This window comes from Caloenas nicobarica, chromosome 6, assembly GCF_036013445.1.
Source record: "Caloenas nicobarica isolate bCalNic1 chromosome 6, bCalNic1.hap1, whole genome shotgun sequence".
NCBI classification, from domain to species: Eukaryota; Metazoa; Chordata; class Aves; order Columbiformes; family Columbidae; genus Caloenas; species Caloenas nicobarica.
In genome coordinates this window covers 39,915,149-39,938,350 of record NC_088250.1, presented here as the reverse complement: position 1 = coordinate 39,938,350, position 23,202 = coordinate 39,915,149, and the positions used below count along the sequence as shown (strand labels likewise).

The 23,202-nt window shown below is 41.5% G+C and overlaps 1 protein-coding gene across 7 annotated transcripts in view; it reads right to left on the bottom strand.

Annotated features, from left to right (window-relative positions):
- Positions 1 to 11,626: 11,626 nt before the first annotated feature.
- Positions 11,627 to 23,202, bottom strand: part of MBD5 (methyl-CpG binding domain protein 5) — a 133,229-nt gene continuing 121,653 nt past the window's right edge. For 4 of the 7 annotated variants that reach the window (XM_065637933.1, XM_065637934.1, XM_065637936.1 and 1 more), the window contains 3 exons: positions 22,429 to 22,541; positions 17,154 to 17,229; positions 11,627 to 14,959 (listed from right to left, as the gene is read on the bottom strand). In XM_065637933.1, the coding sequence (XP_065494005.1) occupies positions 14,888 to 14,959; positions 17,154 to 17,229; positions 22,429 to 22,541 (261 nt within the window). In that variant the 3' untranslated portion in view covers positions 11,627 to 14,887. The remainder of the gene's footprint in view (positions 14,960 to 17,153; positions 17,230 to 22,428; positions 22,542 to 23,202) is intronic. The other 3 variants (XM_065637938.1, XM_065637939.1, XM_065637940.1) reach the window with 3 other exon arrangements.

Here is a 23,202-nt window from a genome sequence, read left to right as displayed (position 1 = left end):
TGCTCAGCTCTCCAGGCTCCTGGCTGTTGGGGGGTTCAATGAACATCCCCTTTTCCCAGGGGAGAATGGGGCTCTCCCTGTCCTGCTCCCGTATTTGTACCCCTGGACTTGCTTACCCTTGAGTTGTTATGTGATGGTGAGCTTCAGACTCATGAGTTTCACTCTAACTTCAGGTATCTAGATGACGAACTTGAAAGATTTTTAATAAAACAGTGAACTGTGACATAATAAAATATTCTAAATTGGGAAGTTATGATTCCATCTACATGGCCTTCCTTTCCTGCTGGCGCCTCTTTAATAACACATTTTGTTCTACTCTGTTCACCAATGGGAAAGGGAACAGATCGTCCCTATGACAAGACAACCACAAGGAACCGTAGGTTCCTTAATAATCCCCACATCGCTGGGGTTATTAAATTCCTGACGAGCAGCTCCCCAGGTCTCCATTCCACTGCGGGCAGAGACTTGATTGTGTTTAACCAGCACCGCAAAAGCTTCTTGCTTTTCTCCAGCTCAGAACGAGCATGGAGCCCTTGTCTGCTATGGCACCAGGAGATTTGATGGTATTTTTCCCAATGGACCATGCTGTGGTTCAGCTGTAATCTGCCAGCCTCATTTCTGCATTTATCCTATTCCCTTGGACACATCAGCATTCAGGATATGCTTTGAATATCTTAGAAGCTATGATTTTTTTTCCTCTTTTAACCATACCTTTTGTCTGTTAGCAAATACACTTCCAGAGTTCATTTCCACTTCACTGTTTCTGCACGAGCCAGAGCCATGGCTGGATCCAACCAAACTCCATTTCCATCTGCCCCGTGATTTATAATCTGAACATCGCCACCTCAGTTCCTGCCCTTCCTTTGAATAAAGTTTTGCAAGTGCACTGTTCAAAGTAGTTTTGGAAATGGTTTTATTTACATTACTCATTCTCTGTTTAGTTTTTAATTTCAGGTAAATTCCTGTTATCCTCATTCATGGCTGAGCAGAATGGCCCTGTTAATGTAAAGAGCCATTTGGTGACAATTCAAAAGATTCATTATAAATTTGATATTGGCATAAGAATAGGAACAAACAATATACACTTCCAAAAGCCAATATTTAAAATTAATTTAGAAAGAGACCTGACGAAACAAGTTTAATTTCAAGTCTGTTTAGGTATGTTGCTAACAACATCCATTTGTATTTTTACCCATGCTGTTACCTCTCTCTGTTTTGCTCCTGAAATTTGCTTTTGTTGGGTATGGAAGGACCTGCCCAAGGACTCCTCTCTCCTCTAGCACCAGCTCTGCAGTCTCGCCGCCGCTCTGATGCCTTTGCTCGGGTGCTGTAGCTCAGCGTGATGGCCCTTGGCCTCACCTTGCCACTAAATAATTCATTTATGTGCAGATTAATACAACAGGCAAAGAACAGTAAAGAGCAGGATTTGAATTTGCTTAGTGCAAAACAGCCTAGAATAGGTCATTTTACTTGCAACTCGTGTTTTTCAGCAGTTAATAGTATTTTAAAAGAATAGGTCAATATTCTTGTGCTTAACAGTTGTAGCTCATTTTATTTCTGTCCAAATGATAAAAGCTAAACTAGTGTATTTTGGGAATAAAGACTGGGCCTATACCTTGGACAGAATTTTTCATTCTCTAGGTTTGCTTTGAAAAGTTTTCAATATAAATCTTATCTATTCAAATCAGTATGAATCTTACATGCAAACTTTCTAAAATAAATTCCAAAAGTATCCGCTTTAAGCAAGTGCTTAATTTAAGACTGACATGTGACTTGCCAAACAAACTTATGACTAAGGCAACACATAGTTTGTTCAGTAGGACCAAAATTTGTTCCAGTGTGATTCATCAATGAGTAAGAGTGATGCTATCTAGAGTTTTAATCTAAGCGCAGATTTGAATAATGACCTGAATTTTTTGGAAGAGCAGCTAGCTAAGCAAGAAAAGGAAGAAAAAATAAAAATCTGTAAAGAATTCTGTGGTTGATATCACCACCTATTTTCAGCTAGATGAGTCAGTGAGCTATCACATGGATCCGCACAGAAATATCAAAGCAAATCCCACTTCAAACCCACACCACTTCCCAATATATACCTTCACTCATCGATTCCAGCAAACCAAGCAAATGTATATTTGTCTGAAATGAAAGCAGAAGAGATCAGAGCTACAGCAATAATTAACTTTTTAAAAACAAAGACTCCGATTTTCTGTGAAAATTCTGCCCAGGCTAATTTAGAGCTGAACTGAGAAGAAATATGCAGTCAACAAGTGACATTTGCTGAGCTCAATAAGTGGAGTCTTTATGACATATACAGAGATCGAGGGAGGCAAATTGTTTTGCAAAATTGCAAAAAAACAATTTGAAAATTACAGAGATGGGAACTTGTGCAAATATTCTGTAATAATAATGATTGAAAGAACTACAGCTGTCATGCAAGGACTGAAACCCAAGATATTTCTTCAGTATTATAAGCTTATTGGGATATAAATATGAGATACCTCTGGATACATGAGAGAAACATCATTTGTAGTGGTTCATATTTTGAAACATGAAGCCAATTACTGTGCTAGAAGAAAACATAACTCAATCTGTTACAGAATATTTCTGCTAAATCACATCCTAGTAGAAGATGAAGCTTTGACAGACTTTCACTTTTTCCAGAATATTCTGCAAGGTATTGCACGTTGCTGCCAGATGTAAAGCCCTCTGGAAATTAAAAGAAGGATTTAGGTGATATTTTTAATGCTATACTCAGAATTGCAACATTTCCACACAGGAAGGTTAAAAAACATATTGTTTCGTACTTTTATTTCTTTTATTGACCAAAAAACCCCTATGGATTTCTATGTCCTACCATCTTAGTACACCCTACTTTTCTCCTGCAGTTTATAAAACCCTATAACTAAAGATGTTTAGGACCTGCCCACTATAAAGAGGATTTACCTGTGAATTCCAAGCAAATGAAGAGGAAAACTGAAAGAAAACCCTGGGTCATCTCATTCTTTCTTGCATTTGCTGCAAGGAGATGAGTTCAGTGATGAGGGAGCAAGTTTTCTTCAGTGCAGGACTAATGAGAACAGGTGATTAGGAAAGCAGTTAAACACAACAAGAAATGGCCGCTTTAGAAAAAGCGATGTAGAAAATCTCTTACTGGTAAAGTGCTGGATGACAGTGAGAAGCAGCGGTGCTTTGGTACAGTCAATGCCTCCAGCAACACAAGTAATACCAAAAACCAGCTCATTGGCATCTTCTGGTTGTGCTTTGATTTGGACAAGATCACACGACAGAGCAAACAAATTTATAAAATAAATTTTGCTAACTGGAAACAACTGACAGCCAGCTATATGCGAGTCGATTCCACCATGACCACAAGCTCCAAGTTTAGCTCAGATGATATTTACAGGTATTTAGGAGAGAAACAGCCACGTAGGGGTGTTATCAGCACACTGCTGAGAGGCTTATCAAATACCAGGTGATTACCCAATTTGGCAACAAATGGCTGCCAAAATGAACCAGTGATTGAAGAAATTGCCATATAGAAAGAGAGGAGAGGTGTGCAGCTTGCTCGCTCTGACAGAGCAAAAGCTGAAGAGGGACATGGTCACTGGCTGTAGATGTACCAGCGACTGAATATCCAGAGAGACAAGCTGAACAACTGTGTCAGAACAAGAACAAATGCATGAAAATGAGCCGTGAGCAGACGCAGGTTGGAAATCAGAAGATGATTGCCAGTGTGGGATGATGTCCCAATCAGAGCAACGGGAGGAAAAAGCCAAATACACTCTGATGGAGCTTGAAAACTGCTAAGGCTTGTACAATGTTCTGCTTAGCAGCGCTGGCCAGGGCTTTCCCACACACAGGAGCCTCGAGCCACTATTTTGGGGCCAGAGGTTTTGTTTTTAAGCACAGTTTTTTAGCCTCGAACTAAGTCCACTGTTTTAAATAAATAAATATAGGGTAAGTAATGCATGGAGCTTGGTGGATTCCTCGATAAGAAAGTCACGCGTGCAGGTTAAGAAATAATTTTCTTTTGGCGAGAGAGCCAAGGTGCGAGGTCTCCTCCTGGCACGGGGAGCCGCAGCTGCACAGCAGTTGGGAAAAACAGGCTGGTGAAGGGAGAAATACAATTCCAAATTCAGCATTGGTGGAATGGTGATTTCAATTTTCATGGACTATTCACATCCATTAAGCCCTGACACAGATGTATGAGCAATAACTACGGCGAGAGTCTCAGGTCGTTGGGAGCAGGAACATATGTAGCTCGGTTTACATTGGAGACCAGACTGTGCTTATAAGACACTGCTTAGAAGATGCTTTAGGAGAAAATATTAGAGAAACACCATGTTTCTGAATTCTCTGAAAGCTTGAATAGATGCAGTTGTCTATGGGGCTGAAGTAAGAGTCCAGTCATATTTCAAACAAAAAAAAGATAATGTGGAACTTGAGTTAAAAGCAGCTATTTCTGAGCATGACGGACTTCAGCTTCATGGTTACTTACTTGAAAACACTGGGCCCTGATGCCTTTCTGCAGCAGTAACATCAGAGGTTTTAAAGGAACCTTGTTTTCTAACTTGCCTTTTTCTGAGAAATGTAAACTTCACAACTTTTTACTTATTCTTTGGATCCAGAAACAAGAATGCAAACTTCCAATGAGGAGGCACGTGTTACCTGGGGGGTTGTTTTATTGAAGGACAAAGCTGAAATAAACCTCTTGGATTTAGGAACCCCTTAACTCCTGGAAAATTTCAAGAAGAAATCTCCTTCCATCTTTTAAGGATCATTAGCAAAACCCAGCTCTGTAACACATGTCGTTAGTCGCATTTCAGGAAGACCCTGAGTATTATCCATTCAAGATTACCTGAACGATGCCCTAACAGCTGGGCTCAGGGGGATTCATACAGATGTCTGAGATGGCGTGATAAAATCTGCTTTCCCTGTAAATGGGAACAGCATGGGGCTGAAAGTAGGGAGCACAAAAAACACTTGCGTGCCCATGGCAAGTAGTGAATGAATTCTTTGTTTTGCTTTGCTTGTGTGCGTGGTTTTTGCTTTACCTATGAAACTGTCTTTATCTCAACCCATGAGTTTTTTCACTTTAAATCTTTCAATTCTCCCCTCCATCCCACCGAGGGGAGTGAGCGAGTGGCTGCGTGGGGCTGAGTTGCTGGCTGGGGTTAAACCACAGCAGTGCTGTATGCCCCAAACCTGCACGCCCCAGAGGTTAAACCCACACCACCGTGCACTCGCATGCCTGCGACAGCCATCGTTATTTACATTTCCCTGCAACTGCTCCTGCCAAACACCCTCGCGACGTGTGAGCATCTGAATCACGCGCTTCTGTTTACAGCTCCTTTAATTAATATTCATTGATCCTTTTTGGAAAACAAGACCTAAGAATAGGCAGCAGCAGGATGGTGGGTAAGAGCAGAACAGCCTCCATGCCGGTTCCTTTCCCGGGCTCTCTGCCGCCACCGGTCAGCAGCTATTTTGGGGAGAGGCACCACTCCAGCCATCCCCACCGCTCCATTGGGCTTTCACTTGCTCTCCAACCCCCTTCCCCAGAGTGGGAACAGTCCCTCCTCGCCCCGGCCCAGCTGGTACTTGCACACGCTGCTGAGAAGGCTTCTGGATCCGACTGGCTTGTGGAACAGGTACATTTGCTCTTCTGAAAGTGCTTGACATCTCCAAGGTGTACACCTCCTAAAAGCTTCAAGATCAAAATCAACGAACCTGTTACACTTCACTTTCATTTAGTAAACAATCGTGTCCATTTTGCTGCAGGTTCATCTATCCTCATGATATATTTCATTCACTCTGGCCATTTAATCCATTATTTTAGTAGATACTTAAGTCACCCTTATCATACAGTTAATAAGATGATCACTGTAGATAGTTAATTGCAACATCTTCATCTGAAAACTAATTAGCAGAAATGCAACATTCGTGTTCTTTGGAATTCGGCTCAGTTTAAACCTCTTGCTAACAAAGCACAGGAAATCATTAAAAAATATGCAGAGATGGTTTGAGGTTTGTTACAAATGCACTTTGCTCATTGTACATTTAAGTGTTGCTTGATTTGAAATTATCTTTTTGGCCTCACCTCTGGAAGATAAATGCATCTTTTTAATCATGCACACTGTGAATCACCTTCTGTGTGTGAAGGCGTTTTTACAAGGCTGAGGTCCTGGCCAAGCCGTGGAAACGCTCCCACCTCCGGGTGGGATCCCATCTCCAGGTGGCATCTGCTGAACAAAGCCACCCGTGCACCTGAGCTGCTCCGCTGGGCACCTCTTGTCTTCGGGGAGATCCAGACTAGACATGAGGAAGGAATTGTTGCCCCTGAGGGTGGTGAGAGCCTGGCCCAGGCTGCCCAGAGAGGTGGTGGCTGAACCATCCCTGGAGACATCCCAGGCCAGGCTGGACGGGGCTCTGAGCAACCTGAGCTGGTGCAGATGTCCCTGCTCGTGGCAGGGGGGGCACTGGGGGAGCTTTGAAAGTCCCTTCCATCCCAAACCCTTCTGTGATTCTATGATTAGGAGGGCGAGAGTGCAGGAACAGCAGAGAAAGCTCAGTTTGGGGGACAGACGTGATAACATCTTGTTGTACAGATTCCATAATTAATTTTAATTTACTTAATGAACTATTTAGTCTTCGGGGAAGGAAGATGAAAAAGTTGCTTCATAAACTGACAATGGGCGATTGTTCTTGGCTTCTTATCCTGGAGGTATGCGGGATAATGAGAGCTATAGAAACGCTTGGAGAGATTGATTATACGGAGTCGATAGGAGTCCCCCGGCACAGGCTGCTCACGCGTTTGCAGAGAAATGGAGACGTTCTCGCTCCTCTGGAGTGCGACACCGCTCCCAACTTCACAAGAAATTCAAGTGGCTTTGTCTGGATGCAGCTACTGGGGGACAAACATGGCAATTTTGAAATAAAAGAAACACAGAAGAAATCAGACAAACTGGACTGAATTGCCCACGTCTTATGTTGGCAAGAGCGATGCAATCCAAAATGAAAATTCAGAGACATCAGTAATTTCTGATTTGAGGGGGGAATTTAACAGGTTTCGATCCAGACCACGTTCTCCCCACACACATGGAAGGATTCTTTATGGAGTGACTCAAATAAATGCCCAGTGACCTTAGTCACTTAAAAGCACCAGATCAGGAGGTGATGCTCTGGAAACAGCAGCTCATTAAATTTATCTGACTTCTTGGCTTCAAGATGTGGAGGCTTCATTTCAGCACTAAAATTTCTCCACGAAAGTGTATTTTTGTTTGAAGACTTACAGTTTGGGTAGTTAATAAAGTGGTTATGGATCTAACCTCTGCTAGGAAAATCAGCCCTTCGTCAAACATTAAATCAACAGACAACAGAAATTGGGGAAATGATGTTAATAAAATTCTAATGTGGAAATTCTCAATACTTTCCCCCAGCATACATAAAAATAAAATGATATAAATATAAAAGAAAGCCAACAGATGTAGCGTCATATGGACTTGCTTAATGGCAATGCTTAGCCTTTCAAAAAAAAGATTTACATCTACAGTCACTACTAAAACTTGACATTTGCATTGAATAATTCATCATTTGTTGCTTGCTGTGCTTTGCTGCCTTCCTTATATTCCCAGGTAATATGAGCTCTGCTGTTGGTGATCAGTTCTACCCAATGCAGATATTTTTGTTGTCACTCCGTAAAACATGAATATGTGTTTATCTCAACCCATGTTCACACTCCCCCAGCAAGAACCCTTTGCCTAGAATAGAAACGAATGCTCTGTACAGGTTTAATTCGTGCCATTACTGGGCTTCAGCCTAATTCTCCCACAACTATTCCAAGTATTTTAACAGGAATCGTGTGTAGTTTGGACGTGTGTTTCCGTGCTTACATGTGTCTCATTTCAAGACACACTCGCCCCACCTCACTCTTTGTATGCATGCAAACGAGGTTGCTGTCACGGCTTTTTCTCCCTTTACCACCTGTCACCCCTTACTGCTGTTTGACCTCAGGATAAATGGAGAAGCATTTGAGATACATCTGGATTCAGCATCTGCACAGACACTTGTCCAAGGGGCTGCCCTAATGCACAATATCTGCAAACACTATTGCCCTGTCGCAGGTTTTATTTAGGGTTGAAAATACCATGCTTGTACTTTCATAGATCTCCCAAAATTTTTATAATCCAATTTTAATTCTAACACTTTCTTGTCTGTTTTAATTCTTCCATTATAACCAAGTTATTAATTGCAAAGGTTTAGGTCCTTTCAGTTTTTTTCTGGCACTTTGCAATTGCAAGAGAAGCACCCGGTGCTGCTGTGGACCTGTTGACTCTCTTCCCTTTTCCTGCCTTTTTCTAAGGGAAAAGTTTCTGAGTTTATTCATTCACATTAATGGGTCACACAGCACAACTCAAATTCATTTCAGTACTACAGCCCATGATGAAGGGCCTAAAAACTTTATTTTTTAATTAATTTTATCTTGCTTCCCTCTCCTGGAGCCAGAGACTGTTCTGCGTTGTCACCTGAAGCCTTCACTTGGTGATCCAACAGTCACAAACTCAAATTACGGGTATATCTAGTAAGCCTTTCAACTATTTCTTGTTCTACATAGTTTATACTGCTTTTAGTTCAGCTTCCACTTAAAACATCACGTATATGATCAGGCTTTATTATGCAAAAATAGTTCTTGCAGAGCGTGCCAATGCAGCCCTAGGACTGTGGGATGAGAACGTAAAATTCTTCTGTTTAATAACTGGAGTAGAGGGGGTGTCAGGGATGCTCCGTGCTGCGCTATCACTGATTTTGGGGGTTCCTGCCAATCAACAGGGTGTGTAATGACGTCAATACTCAGCTCATAAGGGCCAATAACTTCCCTCATAACTTAAAAAGCCAATTAACAGAAAGGCTGTCATGACATTATCTGAAATGCCAAAAGCCTCAAATGACATCATTTATATAAGCTTCATCTTATTTTGTAAAAGAAATTTTTGAATACCTAAAATAATGAAAAGCAGGTTTGAGATGATGGGTAGACAATTAATTGGGCAACGGAGCAGGCGTGCCGCTGTGATATCTGTTTGTAATCCTGTGATGACACCTTTGTGGCCAGAAAAAGTAGTTTTTCTCTATGAGGTTGGATTTTTGCATGCCTTCCTTCCTTTAGCAATCCTGCAAGAATTACAAATTCTCCTGTTTGTTATATTGGTTGACGAAACTCTTGAAATGTATGAGACCAAGTCAAGGAACTACGGATTGTCCTTTTGGCCACAATTAAACAAATTAGAATAGAATTTTTTGCTTATTTCTCAGATATAAATCTTCGCTTCTTTCCTCAGAGGCAGAGAGCAGCTCCCTCGATTGTGAACAGATAATGGCAAACCCCAGTCCCTGTTGTTTTTATGACTTTTTATCTTCTTAGAGAAAAAAATCAGTGAGAAGAGCAAGAAATTATTTTCCTGGAACTGAAGGCGAGCAGTATTTCTACAGCAGTCAAGAATTGCTTCTCTTTCAAAAAGGCCTAAAATTATTGTGACTCGATGAGATGGCAACTTCTGAAGTAGGATGAAAAAAAAAGGTCTATTCTATAAACCTGGTTTCCATCTGAAAAGTTGGTGGCTCCCCATAGCACAGACTGCAACACCCCCCAGCCACGTTCACAGTTACAGGTACATGTGAATCACAAACCAGCTGTTGAAGTTATATATATATATACACACACACACACACATATATATATATATATTTGAACCAAAAGCATTTATTTTTTTATTCTTCCGTATTTTTAGGATTTTTTTTTTGGCAGCCTTAATTCTGGCACCTTGACATTTCCTGAGGGTGAGAATGCTTATTTTTTCTATACCCATACAGTCTCCCACGATCCTTGGTTTTAAATAACAGTTAATAGGTATTAAGGTGATTAGTGAAATCATTAACACCGGCAGGACTTACCTGCCCCAGGACGCGGCTGCACCAGACGTTTCTTCTCCCATCCCACGTTGTAGCCGGGTCAGCCCACACAAAGCCGGACTCAAACCCAGGCCCAGCTTGCCCAGACCCGACTCACAGGTGTTGTATTCTGTCAGTGATTTTGAAGTGCTGGCTGATTCTGCACATTTACGGCTGTTTTCTGTGGCTTGGGGTAACCTGCATTAATGTTTTCTTGGGGTTTGTGCACAGGAATACGTGTACAACTCTGTTTTCCCCACATTCTACTTCATCAAGGGTAAGTACATTGAAACCCTCCCCATTTCCTATATTTTTTCCAAAATAGGATTTCCCAGAAATAACTAATACCTATCTATCTATCTATATTTTTTCTGTTCTAAATCCTAACCCCTTATCTTCTCTTGGAATGGCAACTCAATTACAAACACTCATATCACAGCAGGTAAAAACGTGAGAGATGAAATTTCTCCAGAACATGCTTTTGCAGGGATTATTTCAAATCAAATCTGATTTTTAATTTTTTTTTTTTTAAAGCAACAACAAAAATCACTTTTAAGCGTTCCCAGCCAATAAATAAATCGTAAAACCCGTCAGAGAGAAATGACTGACTTCCCACTGCTTCGCTGTCAAATGCAAAGCAAATATAATGTACGACTGTTCCAGTTCACAGCGGTTTACTCTGTTTTGTACACTAGTTAAACAGCAGCTGGCAAAGGGTTGCCGGAGGCTGGCAGGATTTTTGGGGTACGTGTGTTTGGGCACCATTTACTACAGCAACAAAGAACCCCGATGTCACCTCCGCACTCCAGCGTTATTGAATAAAAGCACATGAGTGCAGGCTTGGTGGTTTATCGTTAGCCGCTAGTCCTCGATAACGCAAATAAATACACAATAACCAGGGGCAGAAATGGGCTCCCAGAGCTTGGGGGGTCCTCAGGAAGCCCCCAGGTAGATAATTTTTTTTTTTTTTGAAGTCTCCAAGTGTGTTTCTAGAGTTGACTTGACAGCAGCGTGAATGGGGCTCGCAGTGAATTTTGGACTCAATGATCCGTTGACGCGTTTGGGGTTTTGTCCATCAGTAGTGGGATTAAAGCAATAGGTTAATGGTATATTTTTGGGGGAATCCTGAAATGTGAAGGTCAGCTTGCCCAGTTACACAGGTAAATACACCCGTAGTGAGACGAGGGGAGCGGATTTAACTGGGACGAGAAGGTCCCAGGTTGTGTGAGCAAAACCTTCGGCACCATCGGCTTCCTCGACTTACCCGTCGGATGTCGGTGCCAGAACCTTCGGGGCGGGCGCGGGAGGCGACGGACAACAGGTGACGGGTTCTGCAGCCTGAACTGGGAATTCTCTTGGCTTTTATGCGTTACAATCAACCTCCACCTTGTTGGTTGCTATTTAATTGGATAGCGGTGCCTGCGGCCCCGTTTAAGACCGGGCATCCCGGGGTGACATCCGACAAGTACAGAGCAAAACGGAGTCCCTGCCCCGAAGAGAACATCACAGGAACTGGTTTTTCTGGTGATTTAATCATCATATTGACAACTTTATCAAAAATTACAAAACTGATATTAAAAAAATCTCTAATTCTTAGTAAGACTAGAATGGGTTTTGTTTTTTTTTTTTAAAAATAGAAAAGCACTTTTCTGCTACTGCTCTTCTGGAATTCTCACATTACAACCCTACATAGCAAAATACAAACTGTAGCTAAGAAAGGTAGCGGTGCTACGGTAATTCAGTCACCACGAGCCCTCTAATATCTCTACACCATCCAACTCAGGGATTCCAAAGGGTATCACATTGCTTAGAAACCTTCTGCAAAGCCTTAGGAAATACCTTTAAATTTTAACTTCTTTTTAACCCCTAAAACCTTAGACTGTGAATACAATAGACCTGGGACATAAGAGGTGGGGTGTTTTTTTGAATTTTTTTTTTCAACTACGTGGATATTATTTTTGCAGCCAAACGTTTTCTGTCAGAAGTGAAAATATGAAGAAAAGCCACTGAAATAAATGAAAATATTTTTTTTATGGTGTTCACAAAATGCTCCATAATAGAAAAAGGAGTATTTCCTTTAATCTGAATGTCATCCGAATGACTCAACCACATTGTCACCCACTTCGCAAAAAGAGAGCATAATAAATAAATAAATAAATAGACAAGAATATGTAACACTTTACAGCCTCAAAGAATCACGTCGTTCCCTAATCTGCCGCGATACCGATGGATGTCGTGGGCTCGCTTTACTCAGCCAGTTCGGTTTTGGGTGATTGTGCCATGTTAATGACACATAGAGTGTTGTTCCATTTTCCGCAATGGAGTATAATATTTTTTTTTTCCACCTTTTAAATATAGGAATTCTCTCTTAAATTAGAAAGTAGGCAAAAAGTATTTTTTAAAATTTTCATTTTTAAGTCTTCTGTTAGAAAAAATATAGATTTATTAAACAAAAAATAATAAGGTAGAAAGAAGGGTTGGGCCTCCATCAAAAAAGTATATTATGCTTTAATGCAAAGAGAAAGAAATGGCTCTATGGGCAAAATTCAAGTACGAGTGACCAGTTTTTTAATTGTAAAGTAGGTGCAACATTTTTTTAAAATGTTACAACACCGCATGACCTGTAATGCTCACAATATTTACATTGACTGCTTACATGAAACCATAAAAACTCTAAAAGAGAAAAAAAGAAAAATCGGTATGGACTGAAACAAGCTACTCCTAGACCCACAGCAATGCCATTAGTAACCCAGGAAATCAAGTGCACAAAAATACTTCCCATAGTCTACTGATGTAAAGTCTACATCGGTGAGAAAGTACAAACCTAAGGAGCCCAAATGCCAAAAGAAGGGTCGGTCAATACAAACTCGGCTCTAGGACAGAAAGCAAAGGGAGAAAGAAATGAATTGGAGCCGGGCACACGCACACCTGCACACGCACGGAACCGCGGAGTAAAACCCGCGCTGGGAAACCCATACCAGCGACTCTCGAAACGCACACAGCAACACAGGACGGGAAAATGGGAGCTAAACTACACCCCCCGCCAAAAAAAAGAAAAAAAAAAAATTTTTTTTAAATTAAGAAAATCAATCACTTCACGTGAGCTTGCATGGAGGACGGTGGCGTCAACGAAAAGACAAATGAACCCCGCAGAAGGAAGGAGGGAGGGAGGGCTCCAGGCGCCGGAGCCGGCGGAGCCCTCGTGATACCTGGAGCTGGAGAAGCGAGAGCCTTTGGGCTGAGGTGTGACAGCCAAGGGGCCCCACGTCCCCCGGACGGTCACGTCCTTACAGAGGAGTTGGGGATGGAAGAGGAGGAACCAGTCGGGATGCGGGCGCCGGCTTCCCGGGATGCTGATCACCGCCAGGGAGCTCCAGAGTCAGATTTAGGAATTCGGGGGGGGGGAGGGAATTAAAAAAAAAAAGGGAAATCTGAGGTACGTGGTTGGTCCCGGCTGCCGAGGTCGCGGTTACGGACTCCACCGCGGCACCGGGAATGGTGAGCTCAGACTTATTTTTGGGAAGCCTTGGAGACACAGGATGTCATTGCTTCCATCACCATCGCACCACCAGCCGTGTTAAAAAGAAAAATGAAATAAAATGGAAATAATGTTTGTGCTACACTTCCGTTCATTAATTTTATAATGGCTCATAGCTTTAGACTTTTAAATCTGTAGTGTATTAATTTTTTCTACATATGTATCACATTTCTCACTTCATATAACATAAATAATTTGGTTAATAGATTTAACCTGCACATTTCAGCCACATTAATATATATAAGAATCTGTTAATGGTATAAATAATTCTTTTTAAATAAAATAAATCTGATATGTTACATAATACTGATAAAAATTACTGTTGCTAATAGTTTTGTAAGCCACCCTTAATTTTTTTGTCTCAATACTGCGAGCTGGACACTGGAATGCCGTTTGCGAAGGCTGCCGACCCAAACCACAATCAATGCTGATCACACTATTAGAGCACGGCCTCTGCCCCCTCACACGCTGGTTAATGACGTTAGATAATTTAAGCTAATAAACCTAGGGGGTTTGAGGGGTCAACGTTACGGGGGATAGAAACTGTTTAATTTATCAGGTGGCTATGAAACTTTAACTACAGAAATGGCTGACTAAAATAGTCCATCTACTTTTTTTTTTTTCTTTCTTCTTTTTAATAAAATCTACAGCATTCTACTTTAAAAGTTAAGTAAATAAAAACGCAACCGGCAGTTGCAGCCTTTGAATTCTGAATTAAGAGCCGCGATCCCACACCCCGTTAGGAACCTGCGAGGGTCATTCCCAACACACACTGTCCATGGACACTCAGTGGCGTGAAGTGGATGCCATAATTAAGGTATTACATAATCATGCCTTCTCTCTGCTGTTAAATACAAAAACAGCATCTTTTACATTATCATATAAAAGCATTTAGGCTGTATTTTTATTTATCACTTTACACTGGTAGTCTCTTGTATGTGTACTCAATAGAAACCAAAGAATTTTGTACACTATTTTTTGTACAATAAAAGATAAAGTGTGCATTAGGTACGCTTGTACATGACAATATTGTACAATATTTACATTTCAGATATCACCATGAAATTCTGTATTATCTATATACACAATGAAAATTTCTCAGAAACATTTGGACTATTTCTTATAATCACAATTTTAGTATTATAGAAAAAAAAAAAATTTCAGTAATCATCTGACATCGTTACTGCAACCATTCAAGATTTCTGATTGGCTTATCCAGCAACCGCTATCCCTCCTAATCATCAAAAATATTGTACCACTAATCCGCGTAGCACCCTGGGATGGTGTCTATCTGTCTTCATATAAATATTGATATAACCACGTCTATATCAATACCTACACACAGACTTATGTGCACGTTCAGTTTGATAAGTACTGGACCAGTAACAAGGACATTCAATGTTATCTAGAGATCTTCCTCCTCTTGGGTTTTGGAGGCTTCACTTGTCTGTCTCCCTGGGGGATTTGGTGGACCTAAAAATAAGTATATTTAGAAGTTAGCGAAGAATATTGGTCAAAGTAACCAGCCAGTAATACACGAGTTACAGGATTGCTTGAGGTGCTGTTATAAAATAGTTCTTATTATCTCACGGAAACATGAATTACAAGGAACTTTGAGAACCTTAAGGCACTGGGGAGGAAAAGGTTGATGCTGCAGTCGGTGCATCTCAAACCTCTGCTACCCTGGGGCTACGGGAGTTGTGAAGCCGCGTAATCGCCAACAAAAATGCAGTTATGTCAAATTATTAGAGAGAAAACTTCATACATCATTGTGACGAGAGCAATAAAGTAGGTGGCGAGAAAACAGTGCTCACAGGTGGAAATCAGAGCAGTCGGACGCAGTTTGCGGCAGCATTATTCAGGAACAAGCTGTGTTTGTGTAAGGAACAAACTCTGTCTTCACCTAACTATTGAAAGGAAATATTCAATTCCAAGCTAAACGCTGGATTAATGTGAGCTTGGGGCGGTTTTTGGTCACGGGCAGCTCGGTAAGAGCGCAGGCGATGGAAGGCGGAGGAGGCGCAGGGTGGAATGTCACCCCCATCTGCCGGCGGAACGGCCGTGGTGCCGGGAAGGAGTTTGCAGCTCCCACGCTGCAGCCAGGCAACGGGCACAAACCCCCCAAAACAGGCAAAATTCCCTCCTTGCGACCACCCCAAATTCCTTCAGACCGCTAACATTTATGACATGCTTGCTGGCTCTTACCAATAATGCTTTAATTATCTCTTTTGCACGCGCTTTTCATTTAAAACGTAACTGATGTCTGAACAGGAGTGGTTAAAAAAAAATGCAAGCGACTAAAAAGGGAACCAATGATTCCCTATGATTGTTTCTAAGAATCATAATCTTTATGGAAATAAACCCTGATCACCAGTTCTGTGACCAGATAATTAAAAGATAAATCAAGGCTGTGCAATGACACGCAGGCTGGTGCATCACAGAACAACCAGATCAGCAAATCCACTCACAGCAGGTTCCCCTGAGCCCGTTTATATCACCATTAAAATGCACATCGCACACAGTTTTTAGTATTACTGGATTTATAGATGAAAAAAAGGTCCAGTCCAAAGAGAGCAGCAGTGGACCGGACACGGGAGCTGGGTGTGCCAAACACATTCCCCGTATTTATTTGGGACAGACCTGCAGACAGATCCTGCTTCACTTTTCCTTCCAAAGACAGGAGGAAAACACGTTTCAAACCAACTCAATCGCATTTTCTACAATTCCCAAGTTTAAACAAAAGACTTGATCTTGTTATTACTTATGGCAGCCATTAAAAGCTACTGAAAAATTATTTAATATTTCTTGGTGGCTCTGAAACCAGCTCTAAGGCTGCAGTTCTGGGTACGTTTCCTTTTATGTAACTCCAGCAGTTTCCCCCAAGTTTTACCACTTCTAAACAAGCCCATGTACGAGCATCTTCAGTACGGAGTGGTCAAATACCAGGAAAAAGACTTTTTCATATATTCAAAAGTTTTATAATTAATAATTTGAATAACTCCTACTATGAGAGGTTAGAGATGCTATGACAGACTTTTTTCATTTCTAAATGTGCTCCAGTGAAATTACAGACATATATGAAGATGAACATTTTATATAAACCAAATTTTGTATTAGAAAGATACTGAGACGACACAGTAACAGTGTCAATATTTCAGAAAGAGCACTGTTAGACTTGATATTTAAAATAATCTTACCTTGCGTGACACTATCTTTCATTTCACCTAAGGAAAGCTTTACTCAAAGCGTTTTACATTCAAAAGAATGACACTTTTAAATGTGGTTTCCCTATCATGCCACTCAAACTGAAAAACAAATGAGCCTGATTTTGTGGCACTGGTCAGAGAAAACCCATGGAATATGAGCACGACCGGAACTGATCCAAATATTATCACGCTGCGTGAGTAACAGTATGTCCAGAAATCTACCTTTGTAAAATATAAAATAATTGGCAATGGAACTGAAATTCTACATCTTTTCCCATTTTTCAGAATATTTGCAAATGTTTTTTAATACAGGAGAAACAGTGAAAATTCCACATTACTTAAGAAAACATGAACAAAATCTATGTAAGAAAGCACCCCAGCCCAACGCCCACCGTCTTCAATTGACGCACATGCAGAACCACAGAAAAAACAGATTATTGCTAACATGAGAAGAGACTTACATTCCCAGACATTTTGTCTAGTTCACTCATGGCCTCGTGTATAGCAGCTTCTAAATGGTTATTTAGCTTTCCACTTCTAGGAAGAAAAAAATAATGCCATCAGTAATTCTTAATAGCAGAAAAAAAACTTTAAAAAATTCATAATAAACACATTGGATATATTCAAGTAGCTGCAGAGCCGCCCAGGTTGTTACAGCACAAATAAAAAAATCCGTGCGTGAGCTGCAAAGTTTTCCTCTTACCCAAAGCACAAAGTTAAATATCCCTTCTAACTTGAAACAGCCAGAGGGAAATAAGTCACATTCGTCCTCAAAAATGTTGCTAGTTTTACATGGAATGACAGCACATCAAGGGCAATGGTAAAGGTACGGAGACAACTTACTTCTTCAAAACAAAAGGTGACCTCAGGTCATTGGGCAGCTCCACGCACATCTGGTTTTATAGGGACATTTTTGATTTAACGTGTATTTCTTTAAGGAGGTTTCCCCACTCGCACAGCACACTGTGCACGCCGGGTCACGCTTCTGGGGCTCCGTGTTCACATCGCAGATTCTCCAGAGAGCAAAGAGTACCTGAGCACGCGTCACTATTGTTTATCGACAGCTTGTTGAGGATCTCTGCTTGAAATCATATATATATATATATATATATGTATATTTAGATAGGCTGGTTCATTCATGACTGCAGCTGAACAGGTATATTTAGAAGAGTAATGAATGTGAAGAGAAATGGCTGAATATCGGATGAGCAAGAGATCATCCTGGAGATGAGAGGCGTTATTATGAGCATCCACCACGATACCCTCAGGAAAAACCAAAGTGCAGTCATCCCTGCTTTGGAGCTGCAGCAGCGAGGGGAGGAGGAGGAGGAGAGAAAGGAGAGACAACAACGGCAGAGACAGTCAGAGAACAGCCCGTCCCACGCTGGTGAGGATGCTGGGTCACTGGGACTGTCCCGCACAGAAGGAGACACTTTCTAAAAAAAAATCTTCCCTTTTAATCAAGAAAGATCATTACATCAGCTGGGACATTCTTCCCCGGGACTTAAAGATTTATAGCAACTAAAAGCACTGGCAAAAGCAAGTAGCAGAGCTGCTACCCAGCCAGCTCCACGCTCCCTCCGTCCAGAGTTCAGCAAAATGATTCCTCCACCATCGGCACAGCCGGGAGATCAAAGCCAGGAGATCAGAGGGTCTGGTGTTCGTTATTCTCCTGACATGTTCCCTAAGAGCATTTTGCATTGCTCAGCTGTGCTAAACCATGGCACGGAATGCACAAAAAAAATTCAAAATCGAAAAGCCCGACTGACCTGGCTGCGCAAAGCAAAGCACCACAGGACTGCAGGCACTGATGGGGCTGCACAAGTTTAACTAAGGCGTTGAATGGTAAAGGAGTTTTCTGCAGTTTTAAAACCATATATCCTGTTGTAGTTTAAATCGACCGGAGAAATTGTGAGATAAACTGAAATAAAGATTCTCATACAAAGCCTGACGTCCAGCTGGGTTTCTAAACTGCTTGAGCTACATGGCTTGCGAACCCAAGCTTAAGCTATGCGACTTGGGCAAGTGAAGGCAGCCTTGGATATTGTAAATAACGAACAAAATATTGTTTAGTGGCAGCACAACTTCCTAGAAAGCTAATACGACTATTTACAATGCAGCTATATTAATAACTGATAACATCACTGACGCGCATGTCATTTAGAAGCAGATTTCAGATGTCAAGTCACCTATACGTGATATGAAGTTATTAAGTCAACATTGTGCTCTATCAGCAGCCCACTCTCATGGTACCGATGAAATTATTGCTATTAGTCAAACCAGCCATTTGAAAGTATTTAAAATACAAATAGCCATTTGAATTGTAGTCTCAAGACATTGCTGCTATGTTCATTTTACTGTGAAGATGACGATCAGCCCTGAGCAAATCAAAGTTTCCGAAGTGCCCACCACTGAAATGCCCGTTTACTGCAGACAAAACACTGCAGCTAAAAACATGAGAATTTGACATCAGAGGAACATGCGCATCAGGTCTCCAGTGATCCAAAGCAACTCGTAAACATCCCAAATTTTTGTCAAATTGCATCTAGAAGATTCTAGCACCAGTTTGTTCCTCTCATTAAAAAGCAGCTTATTATCTCTTAGAAAACCTCTCCTGGCCAACAGCTCTGGAGAAGGATTTCAGTTCCTTCCCTCGGGGAGGATAACGAGTAACCTTTTGTCAGAAGGGTTCTCTTAATCCTCCTCCTTCCTACTAGACCCTGTTCAAATGTTACCAAATTGGCTCATCTCAATGAAGTCTGAGCATGTGTCGAGTTGAAGCTCCCTGTCCCAGCGGACATACCCCAGATGGCACCTTGCTGCTCTGGGCAGCTCCTGCAGCGGTAACAGGGACGCCTGAGCGCACCCACCCTGCTCCACCCTAACGGGACGGGACAAGCTGATACCGGAGTCCCACCTGGAGAGAACAGAGACACTTAGACTGGGTCAGGATGGAGAATCATTGGAGCTGGAGGTTGGAAAGGTGGTGGCAGAGATGTTCTTCCCTTACTGGAGTCCTGGTCAACTTTGAACACTGCTCATGTCCAAGAGGAAGGACGGCAGAGACGGAACTCTTCAACTCTAGGAAGCCACCGTCCAAACTTCATTTTGAAAGAACTCAGGATGGATGGTAGAGGTGGGGATGGCGGGGATGGTAAATGGCACATCCTTGACAAAAGAGAAGGCAGGTGTGGGAAATACCACACAGAGGAACCAGAAACCACAGCAGAGACATTGGTGCTGGGTGTGACCCACGGAAGGTGCTGGGCCAGGAGAACGCTTGTGGACAGAGGAATACAGATAACTACGAAGCCTGGAAAGAACGAAGATTAGAGCAGACAAGGCTCTGCTCAGGGAAGACCAGGTCAGCAGCAGATGGTCCTCTAGAGACCACGACCAGACAGGTGAGGAAACGGCCACACCGTGACCTGCTGGAAGCAAGAAGAGCCGGCTTGGAGAGGAACGGAGCGGCTGAGACGAGATGGAACCCAGTGAGGCTGGGATGGCTCAGCGGTTTGTTCCTACAAGGCCCAGAATAAATCCGAGGTTACAGAGTCAGCTCAGAGCTCGGAGGGATCCCCAGCAAACACCTCGCCACTGCTACACACAACGCGTTGGATCTCACTGTCAGGGGAAGATAGAGATAACACTTCTGACTCTGCTGATCGCATGTGCTACAATGACCTTTTTTTTCTGGTGTCTTGTTTAGAAACCTAAGAAACTAAATACACAAACCATTTTAAAAACCTAAGGTTAGGTTAAGATTTACATTTCACAAATACTGGATTTAGGGTGCAACTTGATTATCTCCCTATTATAATACTGGTTTTAGCTTTGCACATATTTTTCATCTTTGATTTAGTTTTAATAATTTTATGTTTAATATATATTATTGGAGATTGAGTCAAGACTGTGCAGTGAAGGAGATTACTGCAGTAGTCCTGTGAGTAACATCTGGTGCCAAAATCGGGCAACATACCAGGGCTGAGAGACAAACTGTAGGAAAGCAAAGAATAATTTACGGGGTTAAGGTATCTGAATGTCATTTTGAGGACCTGGACGATAACCCTGCTCTGCTAAAGACTCTGGACCTGTGTGATGCTCGTCTACTCCGTCTCAACAGAAATTTCTCCCGGGTTTCTTTACCCATGTCTTCTTCACTATAGAAGCGTTCAACTCGATGCCAGTACGTGATATGTGTAAGTTCTGAGTACTTACAGGTAGGAAACAGGAGTATTAGACATGTAGCGATTAGATCTAATGTTAAATGTTTTAAAAAATCTGGACCTGTGTGTAACAAGATACTACAGAGACACATACCAGAAAGAAGACCATGGGAGACAGAAAAAACTTTTTCAGAGGAATTTAACAACAGTACACAGGAAAAGGAGGAAGAGTCCACGAAGAAATACCAAAAGATTTGAACTATGAAATAAGCACAAGTCAAAATATGGAGAAAAAACCCATAAGGGCTGTAAAGGAACCCTAGGAAAGGGGCAACCACGTGCCCCGAGTGGCTGGGGTATTTGTTTTCTCCTGTTTCCTTATGGGCAAGCGAAGGGGCAGAACCAGAAATGCCACAAAAAAAAGGCCGCTGGGTGCAGTGGGTCTGCAGACCATCCTTGCAGTCTGCTAAATACACAAATGCAAATCAGAACATGGGAATTCTTCTTAAACTGTACTGGTTTTTTAACACCTCTTTAAATTTGCTCCTGGTGTCACTTTGCTTGAGCCACATATTTCGCTTCAGGGACACGAGCAAATAATTGGGGAGTTGCCAAAAGCCCTTTTCTGTTCTCCCCATATGCCCTGAAATGCCAGGAAGATATTTTGAGGATGATCTTGGAAAAAACAACCACCGACATTGTCTCATTGGCATAAAAAAATATTTCTCTTAAGCGCCGCGTGACATATAAATAGAAGAAAAGCTTACGCCTTAAAAGGAGCTGAAGACAAATAATTATTTAATTCCTTTAAGCCTGTGTTTATTGTGCTAAAGTATTGCAGCTGACTTTAAATTCTCCCACAAAGTGATACATTTTCACTGCAACAGTAAATAAGCAACAGCAACCCAGCACAACTCCAAACAATTTTTACTTTTCTGTCCTTTCACAGCTGTCCAGAACCTTTTTCTCCTAAAGTCAACCACTTTCCTCTTTCTGTCTGTGCCGATGTTTCATGTCCTAATACTTACTGTTTCACAGTCTTTGTATCCTTGTATATTTGTAAATAAAAGCTAAAAGGCAAGATAAGACCAAGCAGTTCATACGTGTCTGACACAAAGATCTGCTTAAATACAGCCAGACCCCACAGATTCCAAAACGCTTCTCAGTAACGGGAAATAAATGGAATTTATCTGAATAAACCTGTGCTCTGCCTGCAGCAGCTGCCACAGGGAGAGGGAAGAGAGAAGAAAGGTGGATCTTGTTCAAAAGCTTATTTGGTCAGAATAGTTTTGATATAATAACTTTTTTTTTTTTCTGTAAATTAGAAATCCTACACTTGAAAGCTCAAACAAGTAGGCTGACATTTTACAAAGGCTACTGTAAATATCAGAAGATGCAATAAAAATGCAGATATCAAAGATCACAGATGATTATCATAACCAACACGAGGAATTCAGAAAATTAACTCTTCAGTTTGGTGGGCCTGCTAAGCTCTCCAAAATGAGAGTCTTGGGCAGGAGAAGAATTTAATTATTCCATTTCACTGGTAAATAAACGAGTGTTTCCTTACTTTCTGTTCCTTTTCCGGGCTCGGCTGTAAGCTTCTAGACCTTCTGTTAGTGTCTTCAGCTTCTCTGGCTCCACCTGAGTGAAGGTATGAACACCAAACCACATTACCCAGACCTGCAATTATTAAACACCGCTTTTACTTTACTGCTAGACATGCATTATTATGGAGCCTAATTTTTGCTAACCTTCCCAGCAAAGAATACATTAATGTGTGGCTATACACACCCCCTCACACATATATGTATAGAATTTCTCTACACGTCCACACCACTAGCAATAAAAATACAAAAAACCAAAACCACGACACTTAAGAAAACAAAACTAAGGAGGAAAATAATATTTTTCTGAGCCCTGTTTGTCTTTATATTATTAACACGAGCACTGTTGTTGAAATCTCATGTTTTGTACTCACATTTTACAAATGTATTTTACACCTTTGAGACCACCTGGAATGCATTAAAATACTGAGTTGCCCAGTACACGATGTGATTTTTACAGATGCCATCAGCACAAAAGCGTTTCGTATCACCTCAGATTTTTGGGCAAAACATTTAAGGCCCCAGTTCGGCGACGCTGCTCGTGCCACGGCCAAGTTCATTCCCATCTCCAAAAAGCCACAGTCTGCGCCTAAGTTAAAAAGCTCAAGGCCTTAAACAGGATGAGCAACTTTATTGATGAATTATGAATCTGAGCCTTAACTGGAGCTCGCTTTAGCCAGCTGATTTATTGGTCCAGAGAAATGTCTTTTTAAATTTTCTTACTTAAGGATGTTCTT